This window comes from Rhipicephalus microplus, chromosome 2 (assembly GCF_043290135.1).
Source record: "Rhipicephalus microplus isolate Deutch F79 chromosome 2, USDA_Rmic, whole genome shotgun sequence".
NCBI classification, from domain to species: Eukaryota; Metazoa; Arthropoda; class Arachnida; order Ixodida; family Ixodidae; genus Rhipicephalus; species Rhipicephalus microplus.
Window position 1 is genome coordinate 229582074 of NC_134701.1, and position 23376 is coordinate 229605449.

Genomic DNA, 23376 nt, shown 5'->3' on the forward strand with positions numbered 1-23376 from the left:
TGTATATATAGACTTGATGTTATAGTCTTGGATTAGCATAAGTACTATGTAGTTACTAATTTTACAGCAAAGTTTCAAGCAAGTTTGAAGCAATGCTTACCGCTACCTATGAGGGAACTCGCAAAACTCGCACGCGAGCGACATTTCGCTTGGAAACCGTCAGGTGTCGACACACACACAAGATACTGGACGGATTACAGAGAATTGCTCGCTACGTTCCCCAGTCAAGAAGGCGTACCAAACCAGAAACATCAGCAAAGGAGGCCTCATTGACATAGTCAGAGGAAGGGGGTAAATTTGGGGGGCTCGACTTTCTTTCCCCCAAATTTTTTTTTTAATTTCTATGCTTATACACGTACACATGCAAGCGCGCACACTACCATATGTTTAATGCTGGCTGACTCCCCCTTCTATGCGAAAGTGTGTAATTTTGCGTACATATACCTCTAAAGGAACGCGCACGCTGCTGCGGTGGTCTGCAGTGACGAACAGATCCAGGAAGGGTTCCTGAATCCTCATACCCCACCACCCCCAGATCTTTTTAATTTTCTAAGTTTTGAGTCGAGTATGGGCAGCCACCACAGTATGGATGGTTAAGCTCCCCCTCCACCCGGGCCACCATGGCGACGCCAGGAGGGAGCGAATGGCCTTCTCCCCTCCCCCTCACTGTCACCGGCTCCTCTTTCACCCCCCTCTCTCTCTCCCCTAGAGTCAACATTGTCAAAAACAAAATGCTCCCAGCTTTCCTTCAAAACACCACTTTTTCCGGAAAGAACTTGCTACCACCCCTGGCATCATTGACATGCCGAATACAGGTCTTCTTCCGTACGGCGTGTATTATTATAATTTCGAGAAGTGGTCGTACGGTGGAGAACGATTCAAAGGTGGCGTATGCGACGATGCGTGATCAGACGCCTCGTCGCATCGGAGTGATCTTGACCGAGATGTTCAATGACATTGCTTGCTTCGATCGGGCAGAACTTTCTCTGTAGCCCCCGTCCGAATAGAGCATTCGGCTTCGAATCTTGGCTAGTGTAGTATCATTCTTCATTGTCAAGCTTGTGTCGTCGTACATTTCGAACAGGTGAACAAAGGAAGGCCTTTGTGCACAGTCCATCATTGTTTAACTTTTAATTTTTGTATTTCGGACTCGTCTAATCGTGTACATGTCTATATAATCATACGCGAAATGGGATCGCGAGGGTATAAAAAAACAAACAAAGCAGCCTGTCCACCATATAGCTCTGTTTCAAGGTCAACAGCACTGAGAAAAGAACAAGAATGCGACCGATCTACTTAGTCAGACGGAAATAATCACACCTCACCCCGCATCAGTCAGTGGCGTTGTGCGGCATCAACGTCATAACGTAGATTTCGACGGTGCGACAGAGTGCTGTCGCGATGGTCAACACGGTGGAGCAACGCAGGTACACGGCCAATGTGTCACGAACATCCTGTGTTGGCAAGGGAGCAGCTGTAATGACCACTCTATTCCGAAGGGTGCCATGAAGGATCGATGTTCAGCAACAGCAAATCAGCTTCCATCTTCTAACTGTATACAGTGAAGCATTCCTTTCTAAAGGTATACATACGCCTGCCGTCCAGGACAGCTATGACATATCTCAGGTGTCACATCTGTACAAAAATATAAAAATATATGTATATAAAGTATCTGCATGTAAGCGCCGCGTAGCCAAACAGAACCAAGGTAATGGAGCTTGTCGTTGCAAGCAGCTAGGTTATTTTTAATTACGTTTTTCCTAATTACACTAAGCAACTTCATGGATTTTCCTCGAACTTTGGTGACTTTATTTTTTTCTTTAACGCTTAGCAAGAACTCTCCGATTTATTGTACACATGAAGATGGAAGAAAGATCCATAAATCATCATCTCGTTACAAGCGACTGCAAGCATCACTATGTTCTCTACAGCTGCGTTCAAGTTTTGACAAAGCTTGTGCGGCGCACCTGGCATGCGTAGCCCAGCATCCGCGTTACGACATCCGTCGCATACTTTGTTGTGCATAGAGCTCACTCATTTTTTTTTTCGAAAGATATGTAGTTGCTTTGCCTATTTATATCTGACGTGGCGGTCAAAAAATCACGGCGTCGGTCATCCAGGGAATCAAGACAAGCTCAATAACACTGAAGTGAACTAGCCTAAACAGTGCATCTTAAACACAGCTAAACTAAACAATGCCATGCACTATGTATGTGTACATTGAAATATTGTGCTTCTTCTTACGCAACAGCATCAGACGAGAATCCAGCTGCTTTTCAAAACGTTTGAAAACCATTTCAAAACGTCTGCAGAAGAGATGAAATATTTGTGCGTCCCCAAGATATGAAGTTAGAACTGTTCTCGGTACGTTTCAGTCAATTCCGTTCACGTGTTGGATGAATTTAACCTGTAAAAAGGAAGATGAAGCAAATGACCACACGTTTAAGCATGGACAAAGCTAAGGTTCGGTACACTTTTACAGTACGCGCATTCCTACGAATGGTCCGCCTCGTTTGTACAAAGGTTATGACGGTGACCGAAAGTCGTCGGTTCGATACGGGTCGTGACGGTCGCATTTTGAGGGAGGCCGAATGCCTGAGGCCTCGCATGTTGTGCTGTGAGGTACGCCATTTCTAACCTTCTCTTACCTCTTCTGTCTCTTTAATTCCCATTTCCCTCTTCGCTGCGCATAACTGTGGAGGTGCCCTCCATTGAGAGAAGCAGTAACGGAACCGCGATTTTTTTTCCCCCTTTTTTCCTCTTTTCAAGGCCACTTCGTGAAATGCACTCTATTTGGCCCTGGAGAACCCAAATCAGACAACCGCCAAAGGAGGGGGGGGGGGGGGTCCGCAACAGTTGCTGGCCACGCCCACACCGGTACTGGAAGAACACGGCCCTCCGGCCATTCGCAGACCTTGTGGACCTGTTCCAATTCATGTATACTGTGCTGCTAACGCGAAGGTCGTTGGTTCGATCCCGGCCGCGGAGGCCTTCGGTGGAGGTGAAGTGGTAGAGAGACTCGTGTACTGTTCGGTCTCAGTGCACGTTATAGACAACACCGGAGGGCGAAAATTTCCGAAGCCCTCCACTACGGCGTATCTCATAATCATATCGTGGTTTTGGGACTTAAAACCTCAGAAATTATTATTATTATTATTATTATTATTATTATTATTATTATTATTATTATTATTATTATTATTATTATTATTATTATTATTATTATTATTATTATTATTATTATTATTATTATATGTTGGTATTGATAACAAAACAGTGATTATGTTATTCACATATACGTTTACACTTAGTGCTACAGCTTGTTCACTTCTCGTCCCTGTGTTTTCTCAGGCTGATTATTATCGGTATAAGAAGAACCAACTCTGCTAGCACAGCTTCTCAATTGAGGCTTCGATGTGCGGCGTTGCATTAATGCAGAGTCCGATCGTTTTTGCTACTGGACTCGGCATGCGCGTGCACGATAACGATATCTGCATCTCCGAACGTCGTTGAAATGGCTTTCTTCCACTCATAGTATCACCACGTTATATATGTTTGCGCAGCACTTTTGGCTGCTTTGTCTTACTTATCGCCAAGCCAATGCGCATATAGAAAGGACTTATCGGGAATGCATGTACAATTGATTGACTTGGCCCTGCACGTAAAAAAAATATACGCAAGACAGAAACGAATGGAAATCGAATGAAAGGGCTACCCGAAGCTGTTCGCGCAATAACAAGTAAGAAACAACTGCTGCTTCCGTCCTCTTTATACCGAGCATTGTCTCTTCCGCGATATTTTTTTCTGCAACAGTGATGGACGCTCACTGGACAAACTTCCGCGTGTAATACAATAGAGTAAACCTGTCACTCAGAGCTTAAGCATAGGCGCTGCGTCCTTCACCAACCCCTTGTGCACGGGGATTCACCTTGTCATCTCTCCCTTTCCAACACGTGTTTTTTCTCGAGTCATGTCTTGCAAATTAATTTTTTCACTGGCTGAACAGAAATACTTGGATGTTTCTGAGGGCCAATAAACGCTGAATAGTTAAAAACCTAAACATAATACACCGATTAAATTAAAGGTAGGTGTTAATCCTGAATAAAGTTCTACTGCGCTCATCCTGTCGTCCGTATTAGAGCTCGTTTCGCAGAAATTCCGGTGGTGGTGTCGCTAATTGTGAGCGGAAGATCATTATTTTATGCGTGAGCAAAAAAAAATGAGAACGATGCAAATAAAATAAATGAAAACAAATAACAAATGAAAACAAATGAAAATAAGTGACAACAGTGAAAAGAACTTCATTTGCTTGGAAAAGCACTGAAAGTAGCTTTTGTGCTTCACAGACACACGCGTCACGTATATCTGGTTCACAATACAACAGGAAATATTGCAGTAATAATGCGTGGTCAAGCGTCCAATGCTAACGGGCGTGAGAACGTGTGATTATCATGACGACTCTGTGATTGAAAGCTGGTACCGCACTACAAAAGGCACACACACTACTGCACCTATTTCCTTAAGGCCACGTAGTGGGCGCATAGCAAGTTCGGAAACGTTCCATGCACTAAATGTTTGAAGTACGCAATAGGAGCAGGATGTCGCTATCACGTTCAACTCCTAAAAGCGAAGCTTTAGGGTCCCCTAATTTTCTTTTTTTCCTCTTCACCGGCTTTTTTTTTTTCACGCTCAAACAGAGCCGTGCTATAACCATACGATTTCTACTATACTATATACCGTCGAAAGTAAATTATGGGAAACATAAGCCATCACGAACAGCGAACTGTCAGTTATTGAAAAAACCAATTCATCGGTCGTTCAGCCGGTTGGGCTATGAATATACGCGACATGAGAGTTGCCATGTACCCCCCTCCAACTCACCTAACGTCAAGTACTCACAGCACCCAGGGTTACGTTTTCAATACCAGCAGCGGCGAGCGCATTTCTATGGAGGTGAAATGCGATGGCCTAATTTCTGAGACCTTCCACTGTTGCGAGCATCAATCACACCGTGACTTCAGCAAAGCAAAACCACAGATATTTTTCACATGACATTGTGTGTTAGGATGCCACTGAAAAAAAAAAACAGATCGATGGTGTTATTTGTGGCTGTTTTGGGAAGAAAGCGAGAAGAACGCGTTAATACCCGAATCTCAAACCTACGTCACTTTGTACGTTCATCTCATTGAACTTACCATCATCAGGGCGGTAAGTACGCTGACGCTGGCAAGTACATAGATGATGTTAAGAGTAGTTAGAATGCCGTAGAAAATTACGCTACCTGTGAAAATAAATACAGGTGGGAGAAAGCGTTGTTCGTTGGGCGCAACAAAAGTTAACTATAACGCCCCCGGAGCCAAATCTACAGTTTTTTGTTTTTTTCTTTATAAAATGCTCTTTTCCACTCCCCAGTTGCCATCGCTATATATGATATGCACATAATGAAAACAGGGTAAACGTTTCCCCCATGAAAATTCGTTGCATAAAAGCCTCTCATGAGTGCGTGCCCTTGCATTATTATTTGTCATTGAATGCGTGTGGCGCGAAGTTTTATGGCTGGCTATAGACACTTGTCTGTATCTTATCGATTATGTTAGCGAGCAATATCAATCTGTGCACAACCAGCCAGACACCCGAGGCCATGTTTATAAGTAGTATATCGTTTTTCATACCACACCCTTTGTAATTGGGAGGGTGTTCGTTTGGTCTGGTTGGTGACGAAGATATATTCTGACCATGACGCCGTAATTACTTTCAATCACCCCTCTCCCCCCTCTTTTTCACTTTCGTTTCGTTATTTTAGGGTCGGCCACATGTTGCTGGCATGATGAATGAAACGAAATTAACAACAACAACAACAACAACAACAACAACAACAACAACAACAACAACAACAACAACAACAACAACAACAACAACAACAACAACAACAACAACAACACGAACAACAACAACAACAACAACAACAACAACAAAGAAAATTGGACCTAATTCGAAACACTTCTCTTTGGTAAGTGCGTTATCTCATTTGAAAGCCTCTTTTATTAATGATATGTGCCCATGGTTATTACGAAAAGTTTCATCGTAAAGTGTATTTGTAAATACTGACCTTGGTTCAACCGCTCTAGTATATTTCGGTGAATCAGAGGTGCTAAGCGGCTCTTTTAATGTTACAGTATGGCTATGTAGATGACGATGCGGAACTGCATGGCCTGTAACATTGATCCATGCATAGGCCACACCAGCAATAGCACTGATCGGGACAGCACTTGCACGCGTGTCGCATTAATCGAGGCACCGGCAACCGCGATGTTACATCGGACAAGTGAGGAATTACAGAATCAACTCAATAGGGCGTCGTTACAACGATCTCTTGCCGCTGTACACGCGAAACGGCTATTGGCGCGGCGCCATTTCCATGGAATTTCTATTAACGATGCTATTTACATCGGGACTATTCGTTCAGGATCACCTCATGTTTCTGGTAATCTCGTATCGATTCAGTGTACTGCTTTGGGGTGTTCGAAACACATTAGGTCAGTGCTTCTTAGGTCAGTGCAAGCAGAAATATTCTTGCACCGTGGCTAACATCTCGTCGATGTCGCTTTGACCTAAGCAGAAGCTCATCTCGTCCTCGACTCCACTGATAAAGTTGTCATTGCTTCAACGTACAATTCTGTTTTCGCTGTGAAGCATGGTTTAACTAAGATCGTTGGCACACATTCAGCTAAATACGTGAGGCCGTCGAAAATGAGATATCTCCGCGAGCACTCGCATATCTTATCAACAGAACTGCAGCCATCATTATCTTGCGTAAACACTCGTCACGCGAGCAATGAGATCAGCATCTTCCACGCATGTCGTGAATCTGAACTAGCTCAGTTAGACCATACAGATTGAATGGGTACAACACGACTGAACAATAAAAGTTCGCTGAATGATCAAGCATAGTTTTTTTTTCTTTCTTTACGCAATCTCCTATTTTTCCATCATTAATTGAACCTGTATCAGTGGAGTGCCAACATTTAAGTGACATTTCTGTGCGTAGTGTAGAACCTTGAAGACATTACGCAAGAAATTAAACAAGTGATCTTAACTATAGTTCAACGAACGCAGATAATTTACTAATTTCACATACGTTCACGAGGTGTCTGAGACTTCCCAATGTTGTACAACCGAATCTTTCCCTATAACTAATTGTAACGCTAGCTAAAGTTGACGAATACACCTCCCGTATTCAGGACCATTCCTATTGGCCGCGAGATTGAGCGTCGTCTCCGCCTAGCGGCAACTGGCTGAAGGCGTGAAGTGTGGATTGCTCCCTGCGTCATCTGCTAGCGACGTCGTGATTGCATGTGGGAGCACGTCATGCACGTTCACAAATGGTAGTTTGCTCCGTTATGTTAGCGCGAGCTTAACTACTTGTACGTATTCCTGAAACGATGAAAGAAAGCATTTGGTCTTGATCGGCTGCATGGTAATGCATTAATAGGATCAGTGAGTGCACTCGCTGATGCAACTTTTCACAGTGTTGTGTATTGTCGTCGTACTCTCCATTCACCAGAATAATTTCAGTGTCATTTCTCCTTCAAGCACATCGTAAAATGCACTTGACATTGTCCCAAACACGAGGGCTAATAAATATTCGCAAACACACAATCAACGTTCACAAACTATAGTTTGTGAACGTTGAATGTGTGTTTTACTGACTCGGTTGTAAACAAAAAAAACGAGGCTCTATAGGCCACGCAACTTGCACCTTGTTGTTAGGCGTATAACTACAGCACTATAGTTGACCGAGTATGCGATGAGCGTTAGTTGTGTTTATCTGGCCGTGGTAGCACTACAGAGATATCATTCTCTCAAGTAAAGCGTAACACTTTGGTACTTAAACTGTTCTTAAAACGAAGTTGCCATGTGCAATTTTAACTCGGGGCGAAACTTACGCAGGAACAGCTTTGTTCCTATAGATTTAGGTTGGCTGGAAAGCACCCAGACGTTCAAAATTAATTCATATGGCGTGCTTTACATTGACGTTGCATAATTTTGCACAAAATGTCGTCTTTTTATAATGTCTTGTGCGTACGTTTGCGTGGCATTGTTATTGACTGACGGTAGGCAGCGATCATATTTCATTTGAAAAAAGAAAGAAAAACAACATGCTTTCTTATAAAATAACCAGATTTTTTTTGTATCACTGTCATGCACCTAGTCCTTCAAATAAATCTTTCTTCGGAACTCTTACGATCTTTTGATATTTTTACTGATGCAAGAACGTGTGCGTATATGCGGTAAAGGTCAATGTAGCGTAAAGCGCTAACAGCCACGAAGCTTTCTTGGCCAGACTTAACGACTGCCCAACATTTCTTGGTGAACAGAACGAGGAATAGTTACGCATGTGTATTCGCGCGAACAGTGGTACCGAACTTGTCGCACCGATATGGGGGCTTTCTACGATATTTCTTTCTCTCTTTGTTATATTCCAGATGAGCGAGATGTAAATAATTAGTTAAGTCGTTCTAAAGCATGTAGCGCGCAGTAGGCGAAATACAGGTGAAACACGCAGAAAGAACACAGCAAAAGCGTGATTCAGTGCGAAAGCGCGCAGGCAGTCACCCAGGGCGAGCGTCACTTTCATAGCTTCAATCCGCTCCACTCGCTAGTAATAGTGACGTTACTTCAACTTCGTGCATCGATTCGGCAGAGTGGTGTAAATATTACCACTAAAGCGCGGTCAACTAATTTTATTTGCCGACAATTAGCACAAACCGCACGCAGAGAAGTACCCACCGCACACGTGAAACAAACGGGTGCGACGCAAACGGGCGGGCTGCACCCAAGACTTTATGGAGACTGTGCGCTTGTGGCTGAGTGTAGCACAATATTTGGCGAAACTGGGGCTGTTCATGATGAGCCGTAAGCGAATTTAGCACCGAGGAATATGAATTTAGCCCCGAACTGTATAGGAAGTTGAAACTTTAGTGTAAGTTTACTAATTGACACACACCCCATATGACCCGAAGCGCCGCCATCGCCCAAAGCCCTCAGCCGAACGTCAATTTGCATGCGGCCAAACCGAGTCATCGACAGCGACAATTTCCATATCGGTGAGATAGCTGACGACGACATGCCCAATTGTGGGTGAAATAGGCAACGAATGCTTCGCCTTTAAACTTAAAGCAAAATGGATCAGAATAGGCTGCATGGAACGATATGGGATGGCATGCTCAGTCCTGTATATGGGGCGCATATGGCGATACCGTATATGAAAACATACAGACATGATGTTTGTTTCTTTGTCCGCTTATAGTAGAAAATGTGGTTTCGGGCATTTCTTCATACATCATACACTGAAGGTGTTTCAAGCAGAAGGCCTGAACAGTTGGCACATGATTGCGTACTCCATGTATACAGCGTCCATGTTGAGAGCGTGTCCATCCATTTAATTCCGTGCTGTGTCCACTTTAGGGGTTGCTATCATTATGTGGTGTTGCAACTGCGGTATCTTTGCGGCAGTGCCCTCACATTGCAGTAAAAACTCCTTTAACTGTATCAAACAACGTCCAAAGAAGTAATACAAAAGCGCACGAATCTTGCGTGCTTCATTTAAATAAAATCAAACATTTATTCGTATGAACAATATAAACCTATTGGAAGTATTAAAAAGCCAATATACAAAGCCCTTAATATAGTGTCATTCATGCATGCACCTATTGATCTCGTGTTCTTTCCGGCATGTTATAAAACTTCATTCTATACATAATAGAGGGAACAATAGAGCTCTATAAACCACTTATATATAGCATGGTGGCTCAACCATCCTAGAAATGCGACTACAGCAGGTATCGAAGGCCTTAAATTTTTATCTTCGCCGTCCTTCCTAAAGAAACTGTCGCTTTCAAATTTTATATTGTCTTATAAATTAAACAACTACAGCGGTGATTACGCGTGCGGACAATTACCGCCTTCGTTTCATCATTGTGTGAGTCAATGCTTATAACACCGGAATAATAAGCAGCAATAAAGTATGCCTGAAGGCACAACTACAAAGTCTGGGTAAACTGAGATATCTGCCATATCATACCGACATTAACAGAACGATCGCGGCGTCATTATTCCCTCTAGCGATTAAAAATTATCTCTATCGATATTTGGGGGAGGTTATGTTATCTGCGGCTTGCACTCCACATTGTCGTTTCTCTTTCTTTCCTCTACTCGTTCTTGCATTTTATTGTGCTTAGGTTCCTTACAACCTTTTTTTCTTTTCTGTTCCCTGTATTGCTGCCTGTCCCTTCGTGTTCCAAGTTCGTTCTTGTTCTAGCTTGTGCCAGCCCCCTCAGAATTGACATGGGAGACGTACCCTAACGCTGTCATCCGAAAAAAAAAATTCATTGCTTGGTCGGAAGTGGTTACGGCTGTCTACAAATACCCGAGATTTCTCTGGCATAAAGATTATTTTTCCGATCCTCCTTCTTGTTATCGCTTAAATTAATCTCTCATTGTTAATCACGAAGCAAAAAGAGCCAGACCCCGGCCTAAAAAAATGGAATGGTATACTTAACCCTGACCGTGACGATCGCGCCCGTCTCTTATCTATAATCCACAACAGCGGCGAGTTAAGCCTCCCTCCAATCTCCCTGCTTCCGCAGGAGATAGCATTCCTGTCGCACTGATCCCTTCAATTACTTCTGCGCGGGCCGAGTACTCATTTGATTTTGATTTTTGTTTTCATTCCGATAGTGATGAAGTGTACTGTATGCTGACTGGGAGAATAAACGCATTTCGTTGTCGGTCAGTACCATGGTCTGTGCCTTCTGTTTGTCCTAGCTGTTTAACCCTTAAAAATCGTGAGTACAGGCCCACCTACATGCGGCCCTCGCCCCATCTTATTCCCAAGTCTTATTTAATAAATGATAATAATTATATCTGGTATTTAACGTCCCAAAACCAAGATACGATTATGAGACGCTGCAGTGGAGGGCGCTTCGCAAATTTCGATCATCGGACGTGCTTTAACGTGCACTGACATCGGGCAGCACACGGGCCCCTACCACTTCTTCTCCATGGAAATGCGACCGCCGCGGCCAGCTGGAGTCGAACCGACGACCTTTGGGTCAGCAGCCGAGCACCGAAAACGCTACGCCACCACTGTGGACAAAACGAAATCAAATTAAATTAAAGCACCGACGAGTGCAATTCTGAAGGGTCTGCTTGGCCGCTTCTTTTCAGGCCACAACCGTTCTGCCTGACGTATTTCCCTCATCCATCACTTCAGTGCCTTTCATCCAGCATGTTGCAATCTTCACTTACGTATGCGGTGACCTTCACTAAGCCACGGCTTGATTGTGAAGGGACAAATGCGATTTTCATTCCCGTATCTCGCGGTCCCGGCTGAGACATGTGTGAGACACTGTTGAACAAATATGATTTCTACACACACAAAAAAACATACCCGCACCTCATCATTGCATATGTTTGCTATAAGGTATATATGGCCCGTTAATAAGAATCACCGATACACGTGAAACACCGGGATGACGCCCACAAAAACATATCTATAGGGCAGCAGTGCAGTTATTTTTCAAGTCTTAAAGTTAGTGTTACTCGTTAGACCACATGATTTAATCAAAGCGAAGAGCTTTATGTTATCTGTGAAATTTTACAGCGTTTGTCATGAACAGTAACTGCAGTGGGTCTCTACAGCGAAACTCCTTCACCCTGCGGCTATATTGCGAGTGTTACGGAGAGCGACCATCAAAACGACATGTGACCTGCACTACGATGTATTTCGATGGTCTTAAGGATTTTATCATGAAGGTGTCTAAGTGGGCCTGACCTACCCCCAAAAAATCACAGCATATCCGCGTAGTGAATGGTGATGAGTGGGGCGAAGCGTCCATCACTCCGTCCATTCTTCCGTCTGCGCGCCAATCCGTGTGTCTGCCCATCCGTCCGTCTGTCCATGCGTCCGTCCGTGAGTCCATTCATCTGTCTGTCCGTCGTTCCTACGTTCATTCGTCCATACGTCCGCGCGTTCGTCCATGTGTCCGTCCATCCATGTGTTCATCTAGCGAACACTCCAAGTACCACAACCTCCCATCTCGCATCCCCCATGACACATAACCACTCCACGCGTCCATCCACCCGTCCGTGCATCTGCTAGCCTGTCTGTCCGTCCATCCATGCGTCCGTTTGTGCGTCCATCTAGTGAACACTCCAAGTACCGCCATCTCCCATGTCGTATCCCCTGTTGCACATACCAGCTCTAGAGCGGGTATACGTGCCACCGGTGGCTACGTACAACATCGGAGGATGCACAGACCCATGCCTTAAAGAGCTTCGCCCCCAAAAAGCACTACGGAGGTTGTGACGTCAGCCTTTGTACTCCCGTGCAAAGCCCAGCATGGCGGCATTTTTTAGTCCCGTGGAAAGGTCTATATATGATAAAAAAGTTTTTTTTTTTTTTTTGCACATGAGAGAAAGAAATGCCGCCGTGCTGGCTGTTAACCGGGAGTACAAAGAAGGACGTTACAGCCTGGTCAGTGCATTTTTGGGGGGCCACGCCTGTTTAACTCAGGCCAGAGAGGGTTATGGTGGCGCCCAGACAGCTAGCCGTAACGATTTTCGGACCTGTAGTGAGAGAATGCGCAAAGCACTGGTAATTCATGCTCTTGAGTGCTCAAACAAGTTCAAACTACAAAACTAAAGTGTACAAAACTAAAGTGTCCAAAGTGTGTTCGGCCAGAGCCTGAGGTCATTCGACTGACTGTGCCATGTCTTCTTTTTTACTTTCTCATCAATAATGGCACGCGATTGATAAGTCACTGTAAGGGGGAGATGCCATAGCTGTGGCGGCGTAACTGTTGCTATGTGCCGCTGTGTCATCACGTGATTGATGAGAGAGTGAGAGGAAGAGACCACAGCTGGCACCGTTCCAGAGCACGGACGGATGGACGCGAAAAATAAGGCATAAATGCTTCCGCCCTAATAATGGGCCTGCGTACGTTCGGCGCTTCGTTTGCGACAACACGTTGCGTATACAACCCTGCAACCCCTCTCCACCCCTCCCACCCGGCTTTCGATCGCCTTCATGCTCAAGAAAAAAGTTCGGTGTTGCACGGCACCCTGGAAAACCTCTGTGGTTTGAAAAGCCCTGATCTAGTTGGTTAAGACATTTGTACCCACTGCCTATTACATGTATATATTATATTTTTGTTGCTACCAAAAAGAAAACATTACAAAGTATAACACCAACTGTACTTATCAAAATAGAGTAGCACATTCAGGAAGGTGAATGCGCTACTATTTCTTGCACAGTTGACAAGCTGGAACGAGACAAAATTGTAGACTTCCAGATGCGAGGGACGCTCTTTGTGATATTTTTTGGTTTACCGGTTGTATAAAGAATAATGTCTCACGAGGTAAATGAACATGATGAATGCGGAAGCAACCACCGTGTTCGTAGTAATCTCTGGGAACGAGAGTGCGATATTTACAGCTAATCTTCCAAGTTCCGAAGAGCGTCCCACCTTGGTGCTTTCGGGTGTCTCGGCGCCAACACGAACGGACAGATAACGCGAGGCACTGTGATCGTGTGCAGTCGCAGGATTCACACAAAATGCCCGCGTAATCTTTTTTTCGTCTTTTACCCTTCCACATTCACTCATCGGCCACCTAATAAACGTTTTCTCTCTCTCGCTCTCTCCCTCCACGACGCCATGAGCACAATCGCCTGTGCGCTCTCTCCAAATATTTTTCCGCTTGTCCACTACAGGCGGATGCTCCTTGAAATCGGTAGTTATATCGCACAAAGGTAAGCTTGAACTTGCGCTTTGAACACCGGCATCGAGCCCACGTCATCGAGGCTCAAGGTCGTGAGATTGATTCCCGGTGGTTTCATGAAAACGATCTTTCACTGTTCTTGACTTTCGCAGACATGGTGTTCTTTCCTCCTAAATTGTCAGGTCAACTTTTATGAAGTTTGGATGCTTTGTTTTATGTGTTTAGTTTCTACTTTGCGCTCGAGTTATTATATGTATTGAGTATTGAGATCGCGCCAAATACTACCAAATGAGAGCGATGGGTCTTCTCTGTCTCCCTTAATTCGACCCACCAGATGGATGGATGAATAACTTCATTGATGCCCTTCATTTGATCAAATTCTTTTGCTTTTTCATGGTCGCATTAACGGAAGTCGATGCCACTGATGTCGATGCCACTGATCTCCACTAGGGTTGTCGATGCCATGTGGAATGTGGATGCCAAATGGAACGTGCAAAAGGGAGAGCGGGGCCGGCTAGCCTGATCGATCATTATTTTTAACCAAGTGTAAGTATGTTAGGGGTCAGTCTTAGTGGTTTTTTTTAAGTTATTGCGGCTCAACCAGTATCGCGGAGAACGACCATATTACGATACTTTTGTTACTTCCGTATCAGGGAATTGCGCGCCACACGAAAGCTCTCTTATTTCATCCAGCTCCATCGCCATGGCAATCACACGTACATATGAAAAGCCTACGCACGCTGCCTAAGAGCAGCTGTGCGTTGGTTTCGTGCGCCTCCTCCCTCGTCTAAATGTAACCTTGACAGGGACCTGTTTGCTCGCAGTAAATTCTCCGTTCGCGCTGCAACACCGGCACGCGCATGTACCACTTCTCGTGATAAGACAAGAACAATTCGCCGCGACAAAATTGCAGCACACGTCCGGAGGGACGGCAAACTTGGCATGGCACTTGTGGGAGGATCCCATCATGGGCCCGAAGCCCGGACTTCAACTTCGTTGCGGGTTGGAGTCGTCCAACCCTTGCTCACAGGTGGGCAGGCCATCGCTAGCGTTGTCATGTAAGAGATAAACGCTAGATTCTGCTTCCGTCGTATGGCGGTAAGCTTGAGCGCAAGGCGAAACCTCGGGGCTGACTGGGCCGCGTGCCTTGGTGGTGTCGGTTTCTTTTTTCGCGCTGCAGCTCAGCGCGTTGGACGAGCGGCTGCACAGCGTGACACTTATTCATTCACGCTCGTTGTATTGTGTTTTGGCTGGAAGGGGGAGCAGCGGCTCCAGTGCGAGCTGCCAGGAAACGAGCGTTGCATACCCTGGGGGCCTGCGACGAGCAGGCGTTGGTTTGTGATCGCAAAGTATGGCGCTTCTTACAGGTATACGACCTAACGACTAATTTTGTACAGGTTATTTGAAGTGGATCTCGATTTTGATGCCTCGAAGTGTAGTCACCTTACGCAGTCTCGCCTTGTTTCAGATCTGTACCAGATCACGATGGCGTACGCTTACTGGAAAAGCGGCAAGCACGACGACGAAGCCGTGTTCGACCTTTTTTTCAGGAAGAATCCGTTTCAAGGAGAATTCACCGTGTTCGCTGGTTTGGAGGATTGCATTCGCTTTTTGCAAACCTTCCGTTACTCCACAAGCGGTGAGCAAGTCTCTTTACGCGCCCAGTCGCTTTAAATAGCATACATCTCGCGAATGTTCTACAAATGACGTTTTTTTTTCTTCTGCTTTATTTTTTTGCGTGAGCTATATTCACCGTTCTTGTCGAATACCGTGCACCGCTAAGCTTTCTGACTTCATTTCCCGATTTCGTGTATTCCGCAATATAGGATAGCGTGAAGAATTTTGGGCATTACACTAGGAAGCAGGGTGTTTTACCTACTGGAGTAAACACACACACGTTTGCCAGCGCGAACAGGGAAACACTGACGCACAATTGCAAAATAACGAAAAAATCAAAAGTTAGTGGAGAACATTTGCTTCCCACTCCTTCGTTCACATGTCTATCTTTTCCTCTTCGCCCTAACATGCAGTCCGTAGGTTGGTTTATGGCGGTTAACGTCTTGGAGTGACTCTTGCTAAGAGCAACAGTAGTGAAAGACTCTGGGTATTCACGAACTACGTGGAGTTCTCTAACGTGCCCTGACTTCGCAGACAACAAGGAGCACTATCATTCATCTCCATTAAAATTCAAAATGCTGGAAGCCTGTGTGCATTTGGTGCATGTTAAGGAACACTCGGGGCATGCTGTGGAGCCCTTGAAGGTTCAAATTAACCGTAGCTTTCTACTAACAATCTCCCATAGTCACTTTGGGATGGTAAACCCCACAATTAAATATGCTCTGCATCAAACCACTGCGACTAGGATTGAACTTTTCTCATCAGCAGCCCGGTGCCGCCATCACAGAGCCACTGCAGTGTCTTATGCATTTCTTAGAATCAATCAACTCAACCCGCCCTGAATATCACCCGATCTATGCTCTGCAGGTGAATTTCTAAAAAAAAACATTTTTTGAAATTTTGTGTTAGTCTTTATTTTATCGTGTCTTCTTAATGATAGAATGTGCTAAACATGACCCAAAAAATTTTCAGATATTGAATACTTGAAGAGCATCCTTCCAGCCAGTGTCGAACCCGAGTACTATGATTACCTTTCGTCGTTGACGGCAGAAAAAGTTAAACTTTATGCAGTACCAGAAGGAACTGTTGTGTTCCCAAGGGTGCCACTAATACGAGTGGAAGGGCCACTCGCTGTGCTGCAACTCTTTGAAACCACTCTTCTAAACCTCGTAAATTATGCCAGGTAAGTAGTTTACGAATATCCTGAAGATCGTCTTCCGTTCTGAATGCAGAACACACAACCCTATGTTTAGCTGTTTTCATAATTGTCAAAATTGTTGCCCTCAAATGCTATGAGAACATATATGGAGATATGTGTCTAAAGCTTACTGCTTCCAACATCCCAACAGTCACTGTAGGACCTGAAGAACACACCAAGAAAGATAGAGTAAGAAAGGTGTCTTTTTGACCCACAACAATAATCATCATCCGGCTTGCTTGCACTTCCTTTCTTGAAAAGTTGGCGCTGGCCACTTTCATATCAAGAAAGCTGTGTCACGCTGATAACGCACATGCCGTTTATGACCTGAAATTGCGGGTGTGCGGCGTTGGTGCAAGGGAAGAAATGCAAGATAGATGGCAATTACTGTTGTGGGAAAAAAGATGCCCTTTTTACGCAATCTTTTCTTTGAGTGAATGTTTCTAGGGCGTCTTTTTGATGCTTAATATTCCTACCAATCTCTGAAAAGTGGTCGAGGCCAGACTAATGCACACTTTAGATTATGTGCTAGCACACAGCTACCACTTCTTAAGATGGAACTTTGTGAACTCTCCCACATTCTGCCTTGCCAGGTAGTTCACACTTGGAAAAAAAAAGACATTCATTTACATAACTAATAGAAAGATCAGTCCCGTAAAGCAGGAGCATAACTTCAACTTGTGGGGGTGGTGAAGTTTTTTTTTAATGTGAATATCTTGTGTAGTACAGTCATAGCGTGATTACATTCAAAGCTTTGATAGGCAGAAGAAATCATAACCTTTTGTTGCTTTTTTCATGACTTTTAGTGATGTACGTTTGCCTTTTTTTTATGAAGTTTAGTGACCACAAATGCTGCAAGGTTCCGGTTAGCCGCAGGGTCTAACATAAGCCTGCTTGAGTTTGGTCTGAGGCGAGCTCAAGGTCCCGATGGAGGCCTGTCAGCATCCAAGTACACCTACCTTGGTGGTGAGTTTCTGTTTGTCTGTAATATATTCTAAAGAAATATTGCTTACAAACAATGTGAGTACGTATTAGTAAAGCCATAATATATCAGATTTTTACCTTAGTCATATGCGTGCCTCAGTCATATCAGCCAGAGGACCATGTAGTCCCTGTAGTGGGCAGAGTGGGGTGTGGAGACACAAGTTTGGCATTGCAAGTGTTGCATATACTTCCAGTGAAATGGCAACAAAGAGCCCTGAAAACTTTGTATGGCCGCACATCGACTTTACTTACAGGCAGGTGCAAGTTAAAATTCATGTCTCGCTGTATAGAAATAACACGCATTCTGCACGTGAGGCTTTTGAAAAAACACTGTGGCTGTTCAGGCTATATAGAGCCCACAAAAAAGCTCACAGGAAAAGCACAGTTGGTCCTTCATTTTGTCAGGCACATTGTTAATCTTTGAGACAAAATCCGTTAGCAAATATGGCAACCCTAGTATTATTTTTGTATTTTGCTAGCTTCCAGAAAGGAACTTATTTGTGTATGTGAACAAGATAACGAAGTGCTATTTGGGGTCTGTTGATGGTGCAAGAAATCTGTAATACGGCACTTCTTAATCCAAATGAAACTTTGCACATAAGAGTTCTGTCTTTCAGGTTTTGATGGGACGAGCAATGTGCTCGCTGGAAAACTCTTCAATATTCCCTTGAAAGGAACACATGCCCATGCTTTTATCATGAGCTTCTCCTGCTTGGAAGATTGCAAGCTCAGAGTAAGTATGGTGCCACGAGTAGCCTAAACCACAGCGATCTTACTGCTTCACCATGAGTGCACCTTTGCCTTTAATATGTTGAGAAAGTCCTCATCCTTCTGTAGTTAACACCTTCTCGTGAAAGGCTCACTTAAAATGAGAAAACTGGAAAGCCTGGAATACCTTGCTGCGATTACACGTAGCAGGTATTGCACCTACTGAGTAACCATCCTTGTTTCCAGCTAGATGCTGCTCTATTTTACCTATCCCCTTCAGTTGCCGTGTGTACATTTGTACATGTGAACTTCCAAGGCATATCGTGTACCATGTTTTTCCTGAAACGCAATCTGCACATTCGTGCGGTCTTCCTCAGTGGATAACAGTCATTTCACTTCGTTGTGCTGCATATAGCTGCAGAGAATCGCTTTGCTGAAGACACTACCATGGTTCATGGTCATTCAACGTTCTGCATTCGTGCTGTAGGCACGTGTGCTCAGATTTGGCTGCACGTCAAAGAACCCCGGGTGGTCCAAATTTCCAGAGCCCTCCACTACGTCATCTCTCTTAATTATATTGTGGTTTTGGGACAATAAACCCCACATATCAATCAACGTACTGCATTCGAGGAGCAACTTCAAGAATATATTTTTTGTTTCTCAAAACAAGCAAAAACCAAAAGAGAGACTGTGCATGCATTCTGGGCATAATATTTTTTTTGTGCGAGAATTGAAGCTGATTAGTTGCAGGATGACTAGGTATTTAGTTAAATCCTAATAGACATTATTTCTGAAACTCGCAGAAGCAACACATTACTTCATTTTTCTCTTGGTATGTAATATTGAGTGCCTTAGAGTCATGTCACATCAATTTGATGCATTTGCTGACATTGCATGATAACTTGATCCTTAAAGGGCTACTCGCCAGGTTTGACAATTTGGAGCGGACAAGTGCAATGCGTAGAGGAGGCGTTTATGACCACGCGTGCCAAAACGAGTCAAATTTCAAGATGAACGCTGCTCCCCCTCCCCTCTGCCGGCACACGCCTAGAGAATGAGGGCATGCATGACCTGGGCGTATGAATGGCCCTACATACACGGCAATGCAATGACGTTGGTCCTCTACGTAGACTACTCTGCTCTGACGTTGTCAACAGTATACCATGTGACATGGCAAAAATTATTTAACACAACATGAGTAGTTTATGTATTTGTTGCTTTAGGAGATTAATAAAACTTGAAATAAATAATAAGATGCAATAAAAAATTGTGCGTGTTTTTCTTTAACTTTTTCCCGTGAAATGCTACGATATGTGAGGCTAATGTGCCAGCTTTTCACATGCGTTCGTGTCCCCGCGGTCAGTGCATCGAGCAGACGACAGCCGTGGAAGCGAATGGAACGCTCCTACACGTTCACACACTTATTGTGCTCATCTACTCTACCGTGTCTAAGCCAGCGTTTCCAAACCATCGCGCAGAAACAGGCAAAAAACCACAAAATAACGCTGGTGAACAAAGCAACGCCGCTCGCCTGCTCCGGGGCTGGACTTGTTTGGGCTCGTAATGCGCACGTCACCTCATGGTCGGATGCTGGAGAGGGTGGGAAAGCGATTTGGCTTGCGAAGGCTACGCGGAGGAGTGGCAAGAGTTTCGAGCTCGCCTCCTCTCATCCTCGTTTCGCGCCGCCTCAAAAAACCTGTTTTCTCCGCTCGTTATGAACCGATTCCAAACATTTTTGTGGCGAAATGTTCCTCATCGGACACCCAACAACTTCTACTGTCTACCTAAAATTCGGTATGAGGCCCGGTGAGTGACCCCTTAAGGGGCTATACAGGGTTACAATATAAGAAGACCATGTCGGCTCTGCCTGTAGTCATTGCTGTCCCTTCCACAGAGAACTCTGATAGATGCTTCATCCGATAGCATTTACCTATTTTTGTGACATAAAGCACTTGTAGATTGCTTCAGATTGTTGACTTTTCTATTCACACACACGTTTGTGTCGCTAGTTTCAGATCGAGGACTTGACATCCTGATAAATTGTACAGAGGATTCTGTCATCGCCACTCATTCAGACATAAGGTTTGAGGTAGTAACGATGAACCTTTGACTTCTGATATGCATAATAATTGCATCAGCCTCAAGAAGCAATAATAGTCTGGTTGGAAGCCAGGCACAATTGAGGACAGTTTATTTTGACAGTGGAGCGAAGGCTATGGAGGTGGCACCTCCGCAAGTAGTACCAAGAAGTACGGCAGCTCGTGGCTGACTTGTCTTGCTAACTCGCATCGTTAGCAAATTTAGAGAATGTACTACATACACGAAAAATGTGAATGAGAGAAACATTTTGATAGTTCAGTGTTCATTTTAGTGCTGTATTACATGTATGTATATATTTTTAAAACTAAACGGTGCATTAATGGCCGGGCACTGACCCATCACGTCATAGATGCTGTGTTTACGTTGAAAAATGCGCATGCTGCAAAGGGTGTGCTGCCTATAAAAGGGAAAGAAAAGAATGGCATTCTTGCGAACTGACCAATAACTGTATTTTGTCGATACTTCCCGCAACTGCTGAGTCTCATGCTAAATATAGCAGCATTTCATTCAGCCAGGCAAATGTAAAAATTATCATCAAACTTAAGTACTATTTCTTGGCATGGTAGCAGGCATGCACTTCGGCTTCGTAGCTTTCTTGGTACTCTGAAGAAATATTTTCACCCAGTATATTACAACTGTCTTTCACAAATGATGGGCAGGTGTGCCCCGTTTCTGTGAGAGCTGACATTTTATTGCGATAAATATTATATGGACACTCTAATCGGGTTTTCGCCATTGCTGTCATGTTCTGTATTGCAGCATTGATATATATAAAATACATACACACACAGAGACACATATACATAACACATATACATACAAAATCTACAAATAAAAACAATTCAGAATATTTGTGGAACAAGGCTGCAACCAAGGATTCTAGCTTAGGATCCTGTGCTCCTTCATATAATGTGTTACGTGACTCTGCCATGAAGCATACCTATGTGCCTCAGCGTGTTAACGGTTGGCTATTTATATGCACCATTTCCCACTTGCAATACACAGAACTGTGAGGCACTTTAGCATGCTCTTTTTATTCCCTTAAGATGGTGCAAAAGGTGCTCTTTATAAGGCTGTTGCCCTGATTGTTCCCCACCACAGTTGAGATGCACGTGCCTCCTACCTGTACCTTTTGTACTTTTCCCGACAGGGTGTGGCCGCCTGTGCGCACTTGCTTATCTGGTAAGGGGAGCAGTTTGTACATTTACGTATTTACTCGATTTTACCGCTCCCTCGATTGTAACGTGCACCCGGTTTCGATGACGAAAAAAAAAGTAAGACATCAACTGCAACGCGCGCCCATTTTTCTCGGCCCACAGGATCACACCACTCGAAAAACGACTCCTTTCGGGAGCGTCTTCCATTTAAATATGAGGTATGGGGGAAGCTTGTGCCCATCTGACGTGTAACAGATCATTGCCGTCACTGCAGTTTTACCGTGGACCGATGTCAGCACACGAACTTGCTTCGCCCCCTTCTTCTCGACGGTTGTGGTGCTAGGCATGTCTAAGTAAAGAGGCGTCTGATCGGTATTCCCGATTTGTCCAAGCAGATAGCCGTTGTTGTGCCGCAAGTTAAGGACGAACCTCTGAAAACTGTGAAGCTTTTCATCGTACTCCTCTCGAAACTTTTCGCATATCCCCGTTCGCCTTCAGAGGGAAAAGCTTTTCCTCTTCATAAAGTTAGTTAGCCAGCACCTGCTCGCTTTAAACTGGCTCCGCATTAGCCCTTTTTATATTCTAAGGCTAACTGCATAGCCTGCACTTGGAGCAGTTCTGTCGTCACGGGCTGCTGTGCCGCTCGCTGCTCAAGCACATACTCGCCGAGCAGCTCTTCAATTTGCGAAAACCGACCCTGCTATGGTCCACTGAAGCCTTTGTGTGAAGCTTTGCTGTCGACAATCTTCTGCTTTTCTTTCCGCCAGTCCCGCACGCACGTTTCGGGAACTCCGAACGACCGCGATGCGGCCCATTTCCGTCCGTTTCTGCACACGCAATGACTTTTCTTTTAAAAGCGGCATCGTGGTCCACTCGAGTTTTTGGAGTCGGTCCTTCCATCTTGTCGACGTTAATGCACTACAAGATGACGAACTCCTCGGCACATGTACGAAGTGCCGCACATGGGAAACATATAGGCAAAAATCGCCGATGCGCCATGCCCATGCACGTAGGGGGCAGCCGTTTCGGATATGCCAATGGCAATAGAATGACCCTATTCAGTTTTTTTTTTGTACTCGATTCTAAAGCGCATGCAATTTATGAACTCGCTTAACCGGAAAAAAGGTGCGCGTTAGATTCGAGTAATTATGGTATGTCTTGGGTTTTTATGGCAAAGATTGCATAGAAATTGCAGAGCGCATGGTCACTTCGCTTGGTGCCGTGGCTTCGTACGTTAGGTTAATTAACTAGAAGAGGGAAAGTAGGAGCTAGTTGGTTGTGCATAGCTTACACTTTTAGCGTCTTGCTCAAACATACAAATTACTAACATCTGTGACAGTTGTTAGGTTGTGCTCATCTGGGGTATACTTGTGTGTTCTCTTTGCACGTCATTCATGTTTGAGCAGCGTGCTGCAATTTTCGAACTGCTTGCCGTTCTTCCTGTGACATTCAAGAGTGTTGCTATTGCATTCACTGCTTCTCCCTTGCCGTGGAACTGACTTTCTTTTTCTTAGGCTGTAATTGAGTACAGTAAAAGGTCACTGCATCAGCAAGGTAATTGTTGCAGCATGTGGCAGCAAGAAGTTGTAGACAATGAACTTCAGTGAGAAGTGCTGCCTCTTTTGCATGTTGGAGATGCAAGATAGTAGGGCTATGCTTTCAAAGCAAAAGTTAGCTGTTCATTGTTTGTTGTTTTTCTTATAAAACAACAAACATATATAGGGGCTAGTTGGTACATGCTCATGCTTGGGATGCACTGAAGGACTTCCTGCTTGTGATGTTTGGCAGGATTGCCCTGTGTGTTTTTTTTTTTTTTTCTGGTCAATGTCT

The 23376-nt window shown here is 44.4% G+C and overlaps 1 protein-coding gene across 7 annotated transcripts in view; it reads left to right on the top strand.

The window, feature by feature from the left end:
- The first annotated feature begins 14222 nt into the window (after positions 1 to 14222).
- Naprt (nicotinate phosphoribosyltransferase) overlaps positions 14223 to 23376 on the top strand; it is a 56617-nt gene continuing 47463 nt past the window's right edge. For 2 of the 7 annotated variants that reach the window (XM_075876982.1, XM_075876977.1), the window contains exons 1-5: positions 14490 to 14812; positions 15251 to 15421; positions 16372 to 16582; positions 17433 to 17563; positions 18199 to 18314. In XM_075876982.1, the coding sequence (XP_075733097.1) occupies positions 14725 to 14812; positions 15251 to 15421; positions 16372 to 16582; positions 17433 to 17563; positions 18199 to 18314 (717 nt within the window). In that variant the 5' untranslated portion in view covers positions 14490 to 14724. Of the gene's footprint in view, positions 14329 to 14488; positions 14813 to 14877; positions 15150 to 15250; positions 15422 to 16371; positions 16583 to 17432; positions 17564 to 18198; positions 18315 to 23376 lie in introns of those variants that run through there. The other 5 variants (XM_037421456.2, XM_037421457.2, XM_075876988.1 and 2 more) reach the window with 4 other exon arrangements.